The sequence below is a fragment of the Trachurus trachurus genome, assembly GCF_905171665.1.
Source record: "Trachurus trachurus genome assembly, chromosome: 21".
NCBI lineage: Eukaryota > Metazoa > Chordata > Actinopteri > Carangiformes > Carangidae > Trachurus > Trachurus trachurus.
Window position 1 is genome coordinate 26347594 of NC_139899.1, and position 19935 is coordinate 26367528.

General features: G+C 41.3%; 1 protein-coding gene across 5 annotated transcripts in view; it reads right to left on the reverse strand.

Annotated features, from left to right (window-relative positions):
- Positions 1-19935, reverse strand: part of kalrna (kalirin RhoGEF kinase a) — a gene marked incomplete at its 5' end in the record, with an annotated part of 198281 nt that overhangs the window by 17466 nt on the left and 160880 nt on the right. The window contains 16 exons of one of the 5 annotated variants that reach the window (XM_083997143.1): positions 2440-2765; positions 5653-5870; positions 7855-8026; positions 8317-8502; positions 9666-9743; positions 9859-9909; positions 10446-10538; positions 10705-10791; positions 10931-11000; positions 11867-11970; positions 12090-12156; positions 12273-12391; positions 13905-14000; positions 15081-15227; positions 17744-17823; positions 18900-19106. In XM_083997143.1, coding sequence (XP_083853269.1) covers positions 2440-2765; positions 5653-5870; positions 7855-8026; positions 8317-8502; positions 9666-9743; positions 9859-9909; positions 10446-10538; positions 10705-10791; positions 10931-11000; positions 11867-11970; positions 12090-12156; positions 12273-12391; positions 13905-14000; positions 15081-15227; positions 17744-17823; positions 18900-19106 — 2101 coding nt within the window. Of the gene's footprint in view, positions 1-1017; positions 2766-5652; positions 5871-7854; positions 8027-8316; positions 8503-9665; positions 9744-9858; positions 9910-10445; positions 10539-10704; positions 10792-10930; positions 11001-11866; positions 11971-12089; positions 12157-12272; positions 12392-13904; positions 14001-15080; positions 15231-17743; positions 17830-18899; positions 19107-19935 lie in introns of those variants that run through there. The other 4 variants (XM_083997144.1, XM_083997142.1, XM_083997141.1 and 1 more) reach the window with 4 other exon arrangements.

Consider the following 19935-nt stretch of genomic DNA (forward strand, 5'->3'; position numbering starts at 1 on the left):
AAGCATGTGTGACCTTTTGCCTTTATGAAAAACATGACATTACTATAAAATTGACCGTTATTTCTAGGCTATTTCTAGACATTATCACGTAATTAGCGGCCTGTAAATCAAAGGGCTACCGAAGTGTTATTTATGAATTTGCATTAATGAATTATTATCACATTAAGTTTTACAGTCCTCGTAAGAGTCAAAGAGTTTTTCTATCATGATTCTTGTTACAGTCTCTGTGTGTGTGTGTGTGTCTACAGTGTGTGTTGTGTTGTTGCCTGAAGCTGCAGCCAAACTGTTCTGGTTCCTACAGGAGGAAGGACAGAGCGAAGTTGGTCCGACTTTATTGAGAGAGCGAGAGAGAGAGAGAGAGAGAGAGAGAGAGAGGGAGATGAGTTCAGACTGGAAGAGAGCGACAGAGAGAAACAGATCGTGCAGCATCTTCTTCCAAAGCAACAAAACCTTTTGACTTTTCCACTTCTTGTGCAAATCAGTTGTTTTACCAATGATGAAGTGCAGTAAAGCACTTTGATCATCTTCTCTCCAGATGTTATAAAGTGTTTTATAAATAAACTTTGAATTGAATTGAAATTGAATTGAATGTTAAGTGTCAGGTGTTGAATTTCAAAGATTTCATCTGCAAATGAACGTTAATCAAAGTTGTAGAATAACTCATGAGACCTTCATCATCATCATCCTGATCCTGTAGATAAACACGTAGGAAACCTCAAACCTTCACAAAACAGACAGATGTTGTTTGTCGGACAATGTCTGAACCAAACAGCAGCAGTTTCTCAGTTTTCATGTTTGTGGAGTGTCAAACCGTTGGTTAGTAAAAACTCAAAAAGGTCAAAATAAACTTTCGGTAAAAACAAATATAGAAAGTTAAAATCAATCAGAGGGGAAAAAGGTGCAGACGAGGTTTGAGACTTGAACCCTGACCCTGCGGAGGCTCGTCCATCTGTCCGTTCATTCATCAATAACTTGACTGATTTAATGTTTGTCACACAGAAGCAGCCACGCTCAGTCTCACGTTTGCTGTTGTAGTTTATTTACAAATATTAAAAACTACAAACTGTCATCAATCATCTCCGGCCTAACGCAGAACAAAACACCTTCACCTTCACGTCGCTTTTCTAACTCATGCTCAAGTCCAAAAGGTTTATTTTACATATTTAAAATACATTTAAAATCATTATCATTAGACTACCAACAGTACAATGCTGACCGTTGCCATTAAATGAAACATATTGCACAGCCTGACTTCATTCATATTTTTTCTCATCTTTAAATAGTGCAAAAGGGATTTTTTTTTCTTCTTAACAGGAATGTTCGAGAGCCTCAGTCGAAAAAACCAAAATTAACTTTGTACAGTGAACTGCCGACACAATAAACAAAATCAACATGAAGGAGGAAACGAATCCCAACTTTGTCCGTGAAATAAAATAATAATAATTACAAGGCAGAAAAACAATAACAACAGTAACAAGAACAAGAACAAGAACAAGAACAACAACGAGAGGAATAAACACAAAATTTCTGTATATGTAGATTGCCACAGACAACAAAATAAATCTTCTCCGTGTGGAGAACGGGGCTGAGACCACCTGAATGCCCCAGGTGAGCTTTTTTTTTCTTTTATCCCAAAAACAGTAAAAAGAAGAAAAAATACAAAAAAAAGAAAAAAGAAAAGTAAAAAAAAGAAAGAAAAATAAGAAGCAGGGTGTTAGGAACTGAAATAAGAGTCCGGTTTTAGCTCCACATGAGTGTCAACGGTTTCTCAGCTACAAGTTACAAGATTTTCTATCCAGTCTATTTCTGCAGGAAACTCCTCAGTACTGGTTTTACATGGAGATCTATCAGTCAGTGTGTGTGCGTGTCTGTGTGTGTGTGTGTATAAGTGTGTGCATGTGTGTATAGGTGTGTGTGTGTGTGTGTTTTAGTTCATGTGAAAGCCTGAAATCCACTTTCATGTAGTTGCCACGGCGCCGTCAAAAGTGACAGTACAGTTAAGTGGCTCAGAAAAATCAAACTGTCACTGCAGCAGCTTGATGGGACAGTGAGAGACCAGTTCTGTAACCTTTGACCTCCACACACACACACACACACACACACACACACACACACACACACACACACACACACACACACACACACACACACACACACACACACACACACACACACACACAAAACAACAAAAACAGTCTCCTGTGAGGTCCAAAAGTGGGTTTACAAGGGAAGAGGAGGAGGAGGAGGAGGGAACAGGGGAGTTAGGAGGTGGAGGAGGAGGAGGAGGAGGCAGTGAGGAGTTAGTGAAACAAAAAAAAAAACACCAAAACGTGTGGACGGAGGTTTTTGTCGCCTCGGTTCTTCTGAGTCTCTGGAGTGTGAAGTGGGAGGAGGAGGAGGAGGAGAGTTGGGTGTCGGGTTTTGGTTTTGGGGACTTACTTGATGTTGTTGGCGTCGGCCACCGCCGCTGAGAAGGAGGAAGTGGAGGAAGAGTCTTTGATGGACCTGGTGGTGACGGTGGCGGCGGTGGCGTTGCCGGTGGCGACGGCGGCGGGCGGGCCCAGCACGTTGCCCGGCACCCAGCCCTCGGCGGCCGGCGACTGGCTGTTGGCCGGCCGGTACACCAGGTACATGTTCTGCTGGTTGGTGGCCAGGATCTGCACCGTCTCGCCCTGACTCACGCAGATCTCGTTCTCCTTCAGCGCCGAGTAGTCCTGAGCGACCAGCATGGTGGAGGAGACGCCGTTGCAGCCGCCGATCCCGTCCTAAAGGAGGAGGAAGGAGGAGGAGGAAGAGGAGGAGGAGAAGACACAGTGGAGAGGAGAGGAGAGGTGGAGACAGAGGGTGAGGAGGAGAAATGAGGACAAGGTTAAGGTGTGACTCATCATGTGGGCTGGACAACGACGACTGTCCTGCTGGCTGTGATCCTGTTACAGCCGACGCCGACCTGAGGAGGAGCAGAGGGAGGTCAGGAGGAGGAGGAGGAGGGAAGAAGAGGAAGAGGAGGAGGTGGGAAGAAGAGGAGGAGGAGGAGGAAGAGGAGGAGGTGGGAGGACGACAACAGAGCAGGGTTGTCACGATACCAGAATTTCAGTAGTCGATACCAATACCTGTTAGGGGCTGTTTGATTAATCGAAATTAAAATCGTAATCACGATTATTTGGAAATGTAAAAATCAATTTTTTGAAATCGTAAAAATCGATTTTTCACTCTAACTAGGGTAATTACGGTAAGCCCCCGTTCATGAATCTGGGCTGCGCTGAATTATCGTAATGACTGCTGCCTCCTTCCTCCCATCACGCTCTCCCACTGCTCTCCCCACACGCTGTAAACAAGCATGTCGGCATTTTGCTAAGACCAGCGAGGATTTCGTTGCCAAAAAGACCAACAGCCCTTTTCCACTACACAGTTACAGCTCTCATGATCCATTAGGTCCATTTAAAAAGACACAAACAGCACACAAAATAGTTTGTCATTTAACAAAAAAATCGTAATCGTAATCGGAACTCGAAGCCCTAATACCTGTGAATTTCCACGATTCTCGATACTAAAAAACAGAACCCATGTACTTTTAAATTCACTACTTTATTGAAAACTGTTTCAAACTAGTAAAGTATTTAACGTAACTGTGCTTCAACATCTTTTTGCACAGAATTTAATAGGGCGGCCCCCAAATGGTCGACCAAGCAAAAAACATTGCCCCGTCTTGTCAAAATTAAGTCAAAATCAATGTGACTGAACTGTATATGAAAGGCTATAGGACTTTTAATTTGAAGGGCCAGATACAGGAAGTCGTGACACTCACTCGATGTCAGTTTTTTTTGTTGTTGTTTTTTTACACGGCTCGCTGAGGGAAAAGTTGTATATTCGGTTCTGACGGTACCAGAAAAAAGCAACTATCGATTTATTTATTTTTATCGTGTCGGTACCGAAGTATCGGTTCTTGTGACAACCCCACAACAGAGCATCAGCATCTCTTCCGTTTGTTTTCACAGCAGCAGAAAACACAAACACCTGCTGCCGACACATCCTCCTCCTCCTCCTCCTCCTCCTCCTCCTCCTCCTCCTCCTCCTCCTCCTCCTCCTCCTCCTCCTCCTCCTCCTCCCCCTCCCCCTCCGACAGGTCAGAGTCAAACTCCAGTTTTTAGTTTATTTCTCTTCGCTGAAAGCTGAATGTTTGTTTGTTCTGATGATGATGATGACCTGCGGTGTAACTCAGACCATGTAGTTTAACAACTGCCTTGAGAAGAAGTGAAGGCAAAATAAGCATGAGCTTCAGCCTACACCTTTTCAATTAGCTTCATCCCTCATTGTATTTAGTTTATATTGGACGTAAATCTCTTTTTTTTTTTTGGAGGGGGGGTTAAATGCTAATCATATAAACAAAGCAAAACAAAAAAACTGATTCAAAACGAGCTGTTTATTAGTTTGGATCAATAACTGATCTGATCAGCGCTTTAAGAGTCAGACTGAGGCTTCAACAGTGAAAGAAAAAAATAAAACAAGTGTTATGATCCTGTTGTGAGCAGAACTGAGTCACATTACACCTGTAAACACACTTGTACATCACGGTGGGAAGGTGAGAGATCTGACCAGAGGAGGTGAACAAAACAAAACAAGTCACTGCTCCTGCTTCACTCACTACAAAACTAAACAAAACAAGCTCCTCCGAACCAGATAACTGTTCATTTAATCATTGTTGACTGTCAAACTGATAAAGACATAAAAAAAAAACCTCTAATGACCTTGTTAGGTGTTCACCTCTACTACTTGGTCCTGGTTGCTGTGGATCATCTACAGATGTTTTCATTAGGGCTGCAACTAACGATTATTTTCATTATCAACTAATCTGTCGATTATTTAAACGATTAATCGATCAGTTGTTTGGTCAATAAAATGTTAAAAAATGTTTACAAACCACAAGATGGCATCTTCAAATGTCTTGTTTTGTCCACAAACCAAAGAGAGACTCAGTTTATTGTCATAAAGGAACAAAGAAACCAGAAATATTCACATTTAAGAAGCTGAAATCAGAGAATTTGGACTTTTTTTTCTGAAAAAAAAAACTACTCAAACCAATTATTTGATTATAAAAATAGCTGACGATTAATTTAATAATCGATTATTGTTTGATTAATCGATTAATTGTTGCAGCTCTAGTTTTCATTGGGATCTATTTCCTGCTGTAGTAAAAAAAAATGGTTTTAAGGTTTTCACACTGTACAGCCTCAGTGTTGGTCTGCTTAACTGTAAATCACTGGGCTCCTGAAGGCAGCACGAGGCGTTCAGGTAAAGTAGGACAGAGTCAGAGCAGCTGACTGTCTGCTTTAAATATACTGTATGTAGATTTAAACCGAAACAGTGTGATGCTACGTCTGCAGTAGCCCAGATTTTAACCTTGTTTTCTTTTTTTAGGGGACAGGAAACAAGTCCTTTTTTCAGGGATTACTTTTCTCATCTTCTGTAAAAAACATGGAAACATAACTGTCGACTGTTAATTTCTCTGTTATGTGATCAGTTTCCTAATAAACATATTTGAAACAGGGGACAGGAAACAAAGTGTCAGACAGAGCGAAGAGGAAACTGTGCTTCACGCTGCAGAACACGGCTCATAGTTACTGGATCAGATGGGAGTGTTTCCGAGGAACTCACCCTGGGGTCGAAACACGTCGAGCCCCCGTTGGACGTCGACATTTTCATCTGGCTCCTCCCCCTCTCGGGCTCCTTGTCTCCGAGGCCGACGGCGGACGACGGGCGGCTGTGTGAGGACGCGGCGGGCCGGGTCCCCGAGGTGGAGCGGTTCCTGGTCAGAGACGAGCTGCTGCCTCCGCCGCTCTTCTCCTTCTGGTACTCGATGGGAGACTGGAGAGCTGCGAGTGCACAGACGGAGAGTTCAGAGTCCTCTTTAATGACGTCACAGGTTGGTTTGTCCTTATAAGGGCATGCTTTACATCCTGTTTGTTTGTATATACACATCTTATTTTCCTGTTGACCTGTTTCCTGTTGGTCTACATTTGCTTATCTTCTTAAAATAGGCCTCAGTCAAGGTCACCTTTTCCTCTACTTAAAGGGATAGTTCAACATTTTGGCAAATTGGTCCATTGCCATAATCCCTATAGTCATAGCAGTAGGTTCGTTACCTTTAATTGTTGGTGCAAGCTGTTTTTAGAACGGCGGAGCAGAGCCGCGAGCTGCTCAGAGCTACGCTACGGAGGCTCGTGGGATTTCTTGGTTTCCCTCATCAAATCAACTCATCAAATACACAATCCAACAACTCCAAAACGCTCTGGTGGACAAGTTGTGACCTGCACATTCACCACGCTATGAGATAATAACAGAAAGTTACCAGACAGAGTTGTTTTAGAGGCAAATTCATGCAAAACCGCTGATGCACGTTAGGCTTGGGCGATAGGTTAAAAATTTCCAATCGGCCACCGTACCCCTTTAAATCGGCGGTTGACGATATATTCGGCAGTTATGACACGTGTGCGGAGCGCAGGTGTGTATGTAGATAAATAATTTCAACAGAATAATTATATTTTATTGCATAAAACGTTTTATTTGAACGGAATGTGGGGCGGATTCAAGGCAGCGGATCAATCACAACCAGAGCACCGACGCGTCAGAGAGAAGCAAGGTGAGCGCAGCTCCTGTGAGGAAGAAGAAAAAAGAAAAAATAAGCCTGTGGTCCGACTCCGACCTGACCCGAGTTATTAAATGTTTACATGGCCTATATTTAGAAGAAGTTTAATTGGTGCTGATTAAACTTGTAAATGAATGCTGCTCTGGATCCAAAGTATCCAAACAACAGAACTATTTTATTATATTAGACAATTTTCCATCTTTGCTGAGCATAAGGTTTGTTCTAAATTAAATAAAAGCCTGTCCCATAGACGCGTGTCTCTATAAGACGGGTCCGCTCGGCGCACACACACTCACACACACCCTCAAAAAAAAAAAAAAAAAAAAAAAACTATTGGCAGAAGTCCGGGCCGTGAGAGCCGGCAGCCTACCTTTCGTATGGATAATCAGCTTGATAATCCGTTGTTGTGATAGACACATGTGTTTTCATAAAGTGGATACAATCACCGCAACTCTGTCCGGAGCTTCGCTACTTTTATTTCCGTATCCTTGGTAACAGTAACCCCCGGTACAAGGATTTCAAAATAAGGGCACACTGAATATTATAAAACATTACAGCCATAACGCTCTTCTAAAAATAATTCAGACTCGCTGGAAATCAGTGTGAATAACATACATATTACATAACTATAGCTGCCAGATCCGATTTACGCACGCTTTGAATTGTGCTCCATGTAAATTAGAGTTGAATTCTGTGGAGGCAGACCATTAATTTGGCGAAATAAAATGCAAAAGAAATCGCCCAGACAATCGCCAAAAATTAAATCAACCGTGACGGACTCAGCCGGTGGTCGATTGGCGATACATTCGTCCTATCGCCCAAGCCTAATGCACGTTCACGTCGGGGGCAGTTTTTCCGCAAGCAGTCTCTGCATTTGCCTCGAAAACAACTCTGTCTCGTAACGTTCTGTTATTACCTCATAGCATGTCAGCTCACGGCTCTGCTCTGCCGTTCTAAAAATAGCTTGCACCGACAATTAAAGGTAACGAACCTACTGCTATGACTATAGGGATTATGACAATGGGCTAATTTGCCAAAATGTTGAACTATCCCTTTAACTATCTCTAGCAGCTGGGTCTTTGGGTCTTTGAAGTTTTATATCTAAAAAATGTGCAAAATAACAGATGAAATATGACGAATCATATCCGCAGAAGAGGGATCCTGAGCCGAGGGGAAGATCATCATGAGTCATCATGTTTGTGTTTTCTCACCAGACAAGAAGTTGCTCTGCGCGTCCAGAACTTCCTGGATGTGTCGGACCCAGATCTGCTTGATGTCGACGTTGGCGGCCTGCAGGGTGAAGCGCTCCGACGAGCCACGACACGACAGGACGAACTTACAGGGGTCGTTGTCCACGCTTTCCTCCAGACCCAGGAAGGACACCTGAGGACGACGGGAGCAGCTTCAGTGTGACAACTGGTTTTTATAGATGTTTTTTTTCTCCTTTTACAAAGCATTTTATATAATAACACATAAACATGGGATGTTTTCTATTATAATAAAACAAGGAAATAAATTATTAATCAAGTACATCTTAATATATAAAGAAAAAAAACGTATAGTAGTTGAGCATACAAGCCCAAAAAGAGGTTTATCTCAGTTAAGTTTGTATCTATGTTTTATACGTTAAACTAACATCCGTCTTAATGTAAACCCCGTCATCGCCTGCTCACCTTGATGCTCTTCTTGAACTGGTACCCCGGCGTGGACGATCCTTTCCTGAGCAGCTCGCTGAAGATGACGATCTGCTCGAAGAGGAAAACTCGTCGTTCTTTGGAGCGCGACAGGACGCCGGCGTCCTGCTCCGTCACAAAGAAGGTCTCCTGCTGCAGCAGTTTGCCCTGACTGGTCAGTTTACCCTGAGGGGGGAAAAACGAGGACGATCAACAACCTCGGTCAAGTCTCACACCTCAGCTCCAGAGTTACTTTACCTCACCCCTCAAAAATGACACATGAATATACCGTTTCCATTAGATCCAGGACTCTTGTCTTTTACAAACTTGAAACTAAGGAAATCTATTGACAAACGTAGCTTTTACTTTTTCCAGAAAATGTAGTGTGTTAACCTGGAAGTCAGATTCCTCCCTCTCTATATCAAAACAGATATCAGAAATGATGGCCTGTTCGCCCTTAGAGAAGATCACCTATGTCATGAGAAATAGATATGAAACCTTTTTAAAGATCTGGCAACCTTTTTGTTCAATATACAGAAACATTACCCGCTGTGGACTCTCTGTAAGCCTTGAACTAGTTTACATCCAGGTACAATGTTTAAGATGTATTAGTGACACATTGGTCACAATTGTCATTTTATATTGTCTTTATGTTTTTATTTTAAAAAGAAAATAATTGTATTATTATTCTGATGTCCGTGTAGTATAAAAAATAATCCATAATGTTGCTCCTCCCCCATTAAAAATCTTTGTTAAAATCCGTTCTGAACAAACCATCAGAGTCTCAAGATCTGCCTCAAGAGGAGATTGTAACATCCCTAAGCGTAGCGGTAGCTCTGCCTTTGCTCAATCTGCTTTTTCTTTTAAAACCGTCAAAAAGTCAAAAAATGAATCCTAAGAAACCAGTCATATCAGCATTAACCTAAATCTCCAAAATTATTTTTTAACTATGTCAAAGCATTAAGTACTTTAATAACTGTATGTTCCCATTTCCTTCTGTTATGAAATATGTTTTGTACCTGAATGTTTGTGACGTGTGAGTAGGTGTATATATGCACATGTGTATGGATGTTTGGTTTATTATGTAAGTTGACAATTTTTTATCCTTTTATTGTTCTTACTCACCTGCCCAGGGACTACAGATGGAAAGTAGCTACAGTAGTAAGCTAAATCCAGTACGAAGCCTCAACTCATTTTAAGACTAATGTTATTTTGTACATTGTCCCTGATACAAATAAACTTCTTAAACTAAACTAAATTATCATTATTATTTATTTGTATGTCTTTATTATTTATACTACTTTGTCTGTGGTAATGAGTGAGAAAATTTCAAAATAAAGTGGCCGTACCTCGTATCCCTGCAGCCGGCCCAGATTCATCATGTCGTTACACAGTTTAGGAACCTGAGACATCAGACCTACAGCTTTCTGTGAGACGGAGAGACAGAGGGAGAGAGTTGAGTTCAACCGGCTGCTCTGAGATCAGTTTAACCGTGTCATTAAACCTGAGCAGCTTTTTTTTTTAATCCAGTCGTGTTTTCACCTCGATTTCTTTGCAGTCCATTCCTGCCTTGGAGCTGTACTTCAGGAAGTCCTGAGGGGAAACGTTTAGGACACGGTTCAGCTCAGTTCACCACCACACAGAGATATTTTCTGTTTGATATATCGACAGCACATTTTCTTGCAGGAGCTGAGGAGCAGTCTCCATGGAAACTTCAGATCTCAGTTTGAGTTCAGTTACTTATAAATATCCTCATTTTTGTACAGTTTAAAACTTCAATGTTCTTCCCTCAAGTCTGATGGAAATGTTTGAGTTGGGTCAGTTTCACAGCTTCGGGTTAAAGTTGCATGAGATTCGCACAACTTTAACTTTAACTGTAGCATTTTTAACAAACTTTAACAGTCCAAGCTGCATCTAAAAAGACATTTCACTGCGAGATAAATGAGAGAAATGGTTATCAGTTAAGAAAAAGTAAAGAAAAAGACGAATTCTTCACTTAAACTCAATAAAAATGAAACATTTCTTTTGCTTTTATTCATAAAAATCAACATCTTTCTGCAAAGTTATAACCACATAAGCCTGATGGTCTCTTCTATAATTTAATGAGGTCCTTTGTGTGTGTGTGTTACCTTCAGGAGCAGCTGGTATTTGGTGATTCTCTGGATCGGTTTGATGAGGAAGTCACTGATGCCCAAACGTGACTGGATCTCCTGCTGGATCGCCTGCAAGACAAACACCATGATGCTTCTGTATCATCCATTTATATCTCTTATATATCTGGGCAGTTAATTATCAAACACACAGAGATAATAATAAATAAAATCTTAATTAAAAACCAGAAAACAAAGACCAACGAAGTAACTTGAAGAACCAAACTACATCACTTACATCAAAGAACGTGTCGTATTCTGCTACGATGAACTCTGACTTTGGTTTATTCTGACAATAAACCACGTACATGTGGAGCCGTCTCTCCTGTAACACACACAGACGTAAACACACACACACGTAAACACACAAGTTGTTTTCAGACAGTTGATCACAGTCGATTTTTCCAGGTCAAACACACTGTAATGACTCAGAGTCGTCCCAACGCTCACTCAGCTCCACTCACGTGTTTGATGAAGAGCTCAGGGAGGTGTTCGTGGTCCTCCAGACATTTCTCCAGCTCTCCTACAAAGAAGCTGATGGACAGACAGAAGAAGAGGAGGAGGAGGAGAAGAGGAGGAGTAGGAGGAGGAGGAGGAGGAGGAGGAGGAGGAGTGTTACCACTGAGCTAAGGCACACAGGACAAACAGAAGGCTGCTGTCAGTCACCACCCTTCCTATCTATCTTTCTTTCTTTCTTTTTTCATTCTTTATTTGAATATGTGACAAACAAAACAAACAAAAATAACAATAATAAACAAAAAAATAAATAAAAGTGGTCATCTAACCATAAACAACATAATATGTATTGAGAAGGAGGAGATTGCCTTGCACAGCACAGATCGGAACCTGCCAATGGTGCCAGTGGTGTCAGGAATTAATTACGCGTTGCTGCTTGACTTTTTAAATAAATCAGTGTTTATACGACCCCTTTGTGTGCGGTGGAACTCCTTCCTTTTTTTTTGAACATAATATGTATATACATATATATTTCATAATTGAAAGGAGTGGGAAGAAGTATGAACTTATCTAATCCCACCCCCTAATTACAATACTGCCTTTCCTCTTTTTAGCTTCCTGGTTACTACTGTATATCATTATGCAATAGGGTTTTACTATATAATAATAACTAATTATATTAATAATATTTCTAATTTAGGTCTAAATTCATGTATATACAGTATGAACTTATTATATTCAACATACACATAAATGCCTATGCCTGCTATATACGCTTACGCTTATGCCATTAGAGACAGCAACAACACAATTGTACATACTTAGGTAAGCGATAACTGAGAAAAAATGAAAAATATGAATGACAAACAAACAACAAAAGAAAACATGTGGTGTTTGCCAGTATCCCTCCTTCCTCCTCCCTCCTCCTCTGACTCTGGACTTACTCTCTGTGCCAGTCGTAGATCTGGTGGATGTTCCCAAAGACGATCTTGTCTTTTCCCTTCATGTCGTCGGGGACGCCCTTCTCCTCGATTTTCTTCATGAAGCCCTGCAAGGGAGTGAGGAGGAGGGGGCACAGGAGAGGTCAGCGGTGTGAAGATGACAAAATCACATCATCATCATCATCAAAAACCCAGCAGGACAATCAGACAGGAATCAAGGCCTCACCTCCACCACGATGCCCAGGTCTTTGACGTAGTCCTTCTCCGTCTGGATCAGCTCGTTCAGAACAAACCTGAGCAGAACAAACACATCACACAACAGTGTTATCATGTATCCTCCTGCAGCTGCAGCAGAAAGGAGGGACAGTAGGAGAGAGAGTTAAAGTAAAGCAGCAGACGTCGTACTCACATTCGTCCTCTCATAGCTTTGGCTCTCTGCTCCAGCTCGGGGTTTCGTGGCTGCACAGGAGTGGTTTGTTCAGGGGGAGAGAGGGAGGAGAAGCCGGGGTATGCTCCTGGTTCCAGAGTCTGAGGAGAGAGAGGAGTGGATCAGAGTTTTATGGAAGAGCATTAGGGCCAACAACGGAGATTTTTTCCTATGATTCTGAGATAATAACTCAGAATTTCTGAGAAAAAAAATCTGAATTTCTGAGAAAAAAACTCAAATTTCTGACTTTTTATCTCAGAAATTCTGACTCTTTATCTCAGAATCTTAAAAAAAAAACCCTCAGTTGACAGATAGATGGATAAATACTTTATTCATCCCGAGGGAAATTCAGTTTCTCAGCTGCACAATCAGTCATCATTCATCAACAACAAAATAGTGCATAGAGAACAAAAGAATAATACAAATTAAAATAAGGTGTTCGAGGTAATGAATAGTAAATAAAAAAGAGAGCCTTCATGCTCTTCTGTAGCGTTTACAGGTGCATTAAATCTTTGGCCATTTTCACAGTTACTTTGAACATACAGTAATAGTTTTTGGTTTTATAATATGTGCAATAATCTGCAGCTTCTACCTTTACATGCTCAATAAGCAAATGTCCATGTAAAACAAAACCCTGCTATCATCAATGTAAAGAGATGAGTCATGACAGCAGAGGGCAGCACAAGCTCAGTGTTACATTATAAAGCCATAAGGAACAAGTGGAAATTACCCTCAGTCTAATAAAGACACAGTGACAACGTCCCACTCTGCTTTGCCTGATATTCCAGTGTGTTTTAACTTCACAATAATAATGACATGACAACATAGTAGTGTAGGTTCTCAAACACTTAAGAGACTCCTATCATCTATTTTATCTCACAGTTGTTTCTAGTTTTACTTCAAGCCTTCTGTTTCTTTTATCCTATCTTTTCTTATCTTATCCTATCTCCTTTTATGTATTTTAACTAATTAACTGCATCCTGTATTTTAATTCAAGTCCTCCTGGTCTCAATTTGTTGTTGGGTTCTCGTATTGCCTGTGTTAATGTTGATGTTTTGCTTGGGCGGCCCATTTTATGGCACTTGTGACTTGTCTCTTATATGTTGTTTTGTCAAGCACTTTGTGAACTTGTGTTTTTACTTCACACATTTTGTTATTTGCAAGTAAAACCAGGCAGATCAGAGATCATGCTTTTGGAGTCTTTAAAAAAAACAATGATGCAACTATTTTTTCTTTTCTTTTCTTCTCCTCTGCAAAATAACAATAAAAACCTCAGTTTCACCTCTTTTGTACCAAATCCTCACATTACATCACTGCACAAACTGTGTGTGGGCACAAAGAAACACATGTAGGCACAAAGCACGGTCGAGCCAACGACACAAACACTACTAGACGAACATGTTAACATCTAACACAGCACAACAGATGAGTTCCCCGACATGCACGACACACAATCACAATTTGTGTGACATGAGCGCAGAGCGACTCACACATGATGTACAGTAGGCCCGATGATGGAGACAGAGGGTCTGCACATCATGTATTTTTGGATTTGTTGTGACAAAACCACTTTGCCACATGATGCATGCACACACACTCAACACACACACTCACCATCTTGGTTTTAACCAGTTTTTCTATGGCGCTAACCAGCTCTGCAGCGCTGGGCACCTCAGAGGAGGACTGTAGGGACGTTAGCAAGGATGAAGACTGAGAGAGGAGGAAGAGGAGGAGGAGGAGGAGAGGAAGAAACAGCATGTTAGAGAGATTGAAAGTGAAGGAGAGAAGGTACCAAGTTATAGAAAGTAAAGGAGTCATACAAAGGAGAAATAAAAGGAATAAACAGCAGTGAAAAAGAATTAAGCTCTCAGTTAGCATTTTAGCGCTGAGCTACGTTTATCTTTATGAAGCACAGAGAAGAAGAAGCTTTGACAGATGTTAATGAAACAGAAGCTGAACTGGTCAGAAGGAATGAAGAAAATCTATTTTAACTCTCCTGTCGTCCTTCTGTTCCCTTCCGCAATCCTTCCTTTTCCCCTTCATTTCTCCCTTCCTTCCTAGAATGAATCTGTTCCCTCCCTCCATCTTTATTTCCTTCCTTTTTCCCTTCCTTCTTTTCCACAATCCTTTTTCCCTCCCACCCCTCCTTCCTTCCTTGACCAAATCTGTTCCCGCCATCCATCTATATTTCCTTCCTTTTTCTTCCTTCCTTCCTAGAACAAATCTGTTCCCTCCCTCCATCTTTCTTTCCTTCCTTTTTCCCTTCCTTCTTTCCACAATCCTTTTTCCCTCTCTTCCTTCCTTTTTTGACCCACTCTGTTCCCTCCATCCATCTTTATTTCCTTCCTTTTTCCCTTCCTTCTTTCCACAATCCTTTTTCCCTCCCTCCCTTCCTTTCTTCCTTCCTTCCCTTCGTCCTTTCTTCTTCCTTCCTTCCTCTTTTGATCCATCTTTATTTCCTTCCTTTTTCCCTTCCTTCTTTCCCTTCTTCCTTCTTAGAATGAATCTGTTCCCTCCCTCCATCTATCTTTCCTCCCATCTTTCCCTTTGTCCTTCCTGCCTTCCTTCCTTCTCTCCTTCTTTCCCTTTGTCCTTCCTGCCTTCCTTCCTTCCCTCATTCCTTCCTTCCTTCCTTGACCCAGGTGAACAACAGGACGGTTAAAGATACAGTAAATAAAAGTTGAACGTTAATGTTTATAAAAGGACTTTCACTAAGAATCCAAGTCAAACACCCCCCTCCTCTCTCCCTCCCTCCCTCCCTCTCTCCTCCCTCCTCCCTCTCTCCCTCACCTTTTCATCCTGAGCTGAGGGGTCCTTGATGATCTCCATGGGGGGAGGAAGAGGAGTGTGGGCCTCTTCGTCCTGCTCCTCCTCGCCGCCGCTCTGCATCCCGGACGACGTCTTAGAGAGGAGGTTACCGTCCTTACTGATGACTCTCTGCTGGCGGAGAGGAGACACAGGTCACACACACTGTCAGGTTAATCGTTCACTCACACACACTTTTTTTCTTCTTTCTTTTTTTTTAAAGGTATAGTTCAACATTTTGGAAAATTGGCCCATTGCCATAATCGCTATAGTCATAGCAGTAGGTTTGTTACTTTTATTTGTCGGTGCAAGCTAGACAGAGTTGTTTTCAAGGTAAATACAGAGACTGCTTGATGACACCAGAGCGTTTTGGAGTTGTTGCATTGTGTATTTGATGAGTTTGATGAGGGAAACCAAGAAATCCCATTAGCCTCCTCTGTAGTGTAGCTCTGAGCCTCCGTAGTGTAGCTCTCGACTATATAATTCATTAATTAATAGCGATTATGGCAATGGGCCAATTTGCCAAAATGTTGAACTATCCCTTTAAATGAAGTGATGAAGTGGAAAATAAAAAACAACCTATTAAAGGACAAAAAACAATCTATTAAAGGATTAGACCGGGGCAAATAAACAAAGACAAATGCTATACTGCCCCAAACAGTGCTGTACAAATAGATATGAGTTGATGTTGTGGTGGAAGGTGGTCTACTGTGTGTATATAAGTACGTAGGCTACTATATGTGTATGTGCGTCTCACGCACACACACAAACTCACCAGAGTGGATTAACTCTCACGCAGATGTCAAACAAAAAACAAAACCAAAAACATGGCAACGGCTCCTGGAAACTTTGAAGTTCCTAGAAACTCTTCACTGAATCTGTTTCCAAATCAGTGTGAAATAAATGAAGTGTGATGTCATGCTTCATTTCCTATAGTTTTGGTGAAGAGAGTGAAGAGGAATCCGAGATAAATAAATAAATAAATAAATCGCTCCTAGAATAAAACCGTCTGAGCTGAGAAACTCTCTGGGGGAAAAACAAAAAAAACACGTCTGTTCAGTGAATGTGTGTAAACGGTGGAAGAAGCTCAAGCTGCTTCAGTGACAGGCGGCAGAGTTTCGATGTGACAATAGGGATGAGTAATGCTGACACAATTCAAACACACACTGTCACTGTCTGACTGAGGTGCAGTGCAGTATTATTATCAGTAATCGGTGAATGATTCAGGAGTGTGTGATCACATGTCTGTCTCTGTGTGTGTGTGTGTGTGTGTGTGTGTGGGTGTGTTTCTGTGTCATGTCATTTGTGGGTCAGGGAGTGAGAAACATTCACACATGGAAAGAGGAACTTCCACTGTTTGACTGACTGTCCATCAGATGTAGATAATGTTAATGTACAACTCCATGACACGGCCAGGTGCAGCTGCTGATCAATAACCTTTAAACTTCACTCCAACAGGAACACACGCACCATAAATTCAGGGACTGGTGACTCTGTCTTGTTTTGTTCATGTCAATTTTCTATATTCAGATGTTTGATATATAAATTGGCACATTTAGTGTTTAGAATCTGATCATTATTGGCTGTATAGGTTTGTTTTCTTTTAACAACATGTTAGCAATTGTATTAAAAGACCATTAATCTGAAAGGTTTCACTTCTCATTCTGCGTTTTGAGGTTGAGTGTTGCGTTGTTTGTTTAAGGGGATAGTTCAACATTTTGGCAAATTGGCCCATTGCCATAATCCCCATAGTCATAGCAGTAGGTTTGTTACCTTTAATTGTCGGTGCAAGCTATTTTTAGAACGGCGGAGCAGAGCCGTGAGCTGTTCAGAGCTATGCTATGGAGGCTCATGGGATTTCTTGGTTTCCCTCATCAAACTCATCAAATACACAATCCAACAACTCCAAAACGCTCTGGTGGACAAGTTGTGACCTGCACATTCACCACGCTATGAGATAATAACAGAACGTTACCAGACAGAGTTGTTTTAGAGGTAAATTCATGCAAAACCACTGAGGCACGTTGCCTTCAGGGGCAGTATTTCAGCAAGCAGTCTCTGCATTTGCCTCTGGATTGTGTATTTGATGAGTTTGATGAGGGAAACCAAGAAATCCCATGAGCCTCCGTAGCGTAGCTCTGAGCAGCTCACGGCTCTGCTCCGCCGTTCTAAAAACAGCTTGCACCGACAATTAAAGGTCACGAACCTACTCGTAAGACTGCCAAAAATGTTGAACTACAGTATCCCTTTAAATTCATCTTAAAGACTGACTCTATTAAAATGCTATAAAACCAAACAGAGGACAGTAACAACTTCCTGCCAGAGGAAATCATCCAGCTTTACAGTTGGAGGGTGTGTTGTTGTTGCTCTGTTAGAGGCAGCTCCAAGATTTTCTGCTAAGATGAAATAAAAATCCTCTCAAAATCTTCTCTCCATCTCATAACTCTGGATACGAGATGGAAAATCTGATTCCCAAAATATTCAGCTGCAAGAAAAAACAAAAAACAAGAAAACCCAACAACAACGACTCAAACCAGATAAAAGGTACAGTACGGCCGTGGATCTTAAAAGACGACAGAGATTTTAATTATTTATGTGAATGCATTTGTCCGTTTATCCCCAAAACGTCACAACAGCTGAGTGTTTACCTCGTCGATGATGTCATCCTGCAGGGCGATGTCAGGCTGCCCCAGGTCAATACTCTTCCTGTTCTCCTCTCTTCCACTGCCTGGACCTGTCAATCAATCAGTCAGTCAGTCGTTAGTCGATCAATCAATCACATAGATGTGACAACACACTGTGTAATTATTGATTCAAGGGCATGTTGATACAGTATACTGTACGGGAGCGTTGGAAACAAACCCCTACGTCTTTCTTTTTTCTTTGTATCACTGCAGCGTCAGAAGAATCACACTGATCCATTTTCATATTTCATTTAGCTCATTAACCAACCATTTTTCTGCCAAACCTGTGTTATTGACAACTGTTAAAACAACACACTGTGTAATTATTGATTCAAGGACGTATTGATTTACTGTTAAAAATCCCTACGTCTTTCTGTATGTGACACTAATCCATTTTCACATTCAGCCCATAAATGACATTAAATCTACGTTTCTGCCACAGTTAAAATGTGTATTTTTGTGTTATATAGTGTATAAATGTCAAATTAATCTCCTTTTAAGAGCAATAAAACAAACCGATCTGATCCTTGTAAAAACGTTCACAAACCAATTCTTCATTGACCCTTTGAAAGCATGAGTGTGATGCTGTTGAGCTGATCTTTCAAAGGTTTTTACCTGTGAGTAGGGTTGCAAAGGGGCGGACAATTTCCAGTACATTTCCGGTAAATTTCCAGAAACTTTTCATGGAAAGTTAAGCATGACATTTCTACAGATAGAAGTAGTAGTACTTCATCAAGTTTTAATTTTTGTATGAACAATCAGTTCTTTTACTGAACAACAAAAACATGAATGTTGAGTAAAATATTACTCACCCCCCCCTCCCCCACCCAATCAAATGGTAAAATTTCAGATTTATTCCCATATATTCCCGTTAATTCTCATGGAAAGTTTCCAACTTTGAAAATTCCCGGAATTTTGCAACCCTACCTGTGACAGTGTTGTCAGACTTGTATTTCCACCACCTACTGAAATGAACTGAAACTGTATAAGAAAAGAATTTGACTAGGAATCTGATCTAAGGTATTTAAAATGTGTGTGTGTGAGTTCATTCTGAGCCGTCGTACGTTGATGGATGGAGCTCAGTGACGTGTTGATGTTAGTCGTGATGACGTGTTCTTACCGGTTTTCTTCTGCTTGTTGTTGGGGAGCTTCTTGATGGAGCTGCCGTGGCTGAGGCGGCGGACCGGACTGGTCAGCCACTTCCTCAGAGTGTTCCCGGAGCGTTTGGGACCGGGCGAGCTGGACTGCAGCGAGCTGAGCGACGGCTGCGGCTGCAGGTTGGCCACCGACTCGGTCTTCCCATCAGAGCTGCTCACGGGGTAGTTTTCTGAGGGAGAGAGAGGATGAAATTCACATTTTAATAAGATCTAATCAGACTTTTATTGCAGTAACTTTTCCCCCCTCCAGCTACACTTCCATTAAAACTTCCTGGTTTTGTTTTCCAGACGCTTCAGATCTCTACACAAAGTTCTTCATGGTGTTTGGCAGATTAATAGAGGAACTTTCCCTCCTCTGCCCTGCTCCACTTGTTGCCATGTTTGTTATTCAAACACAACGCTGGTCTCTCTGTGTGTGTGTGTTTGGTGTTTTGACATTTATAGTTCACTGGACAGGAACATGGAGTTTACAGACTCCAAACTCTTCAATCATTAATCACATCATTGCAATTCAGTTTCAATAAATCAGTTGAAAAGCTTTTTTTTCTCTCTCTCTCTCTCTTCACAAAAGCTCAATTTCTTTGTGAGTTTGACTGTGAAACCACGAGCAGCGTTTTCCAACAGCTGACAGTTTTTCTCATTTCCAGCTCCAGCAAACACCCAACAAAGCTGCATTTTGAGGGGAAACATTAATTTAAGAGTCACGGACAGGTTATAACTTGATTTACAGAATCAGCTTGTCTTCATATATATACAGTATAAAGACATATCTAAGGATCAGATTTCAAATAGTCAGAATGAAACTATAGTAATAAGACTCTATAGAGACAAGTGGTAACACCAGTGGGACTCCTCTACATGTGTAATAAGTGGCAAAGCTGCATCTTAAAATCCAGTTTTATATAACCATACACACAGAACGAGTCATTCTTGCTGCCTCAACGGCTGCAAAAAAGACTTTTCTTAAAAGTTGGTTTGAACCAAGTATTGTAATGAAGA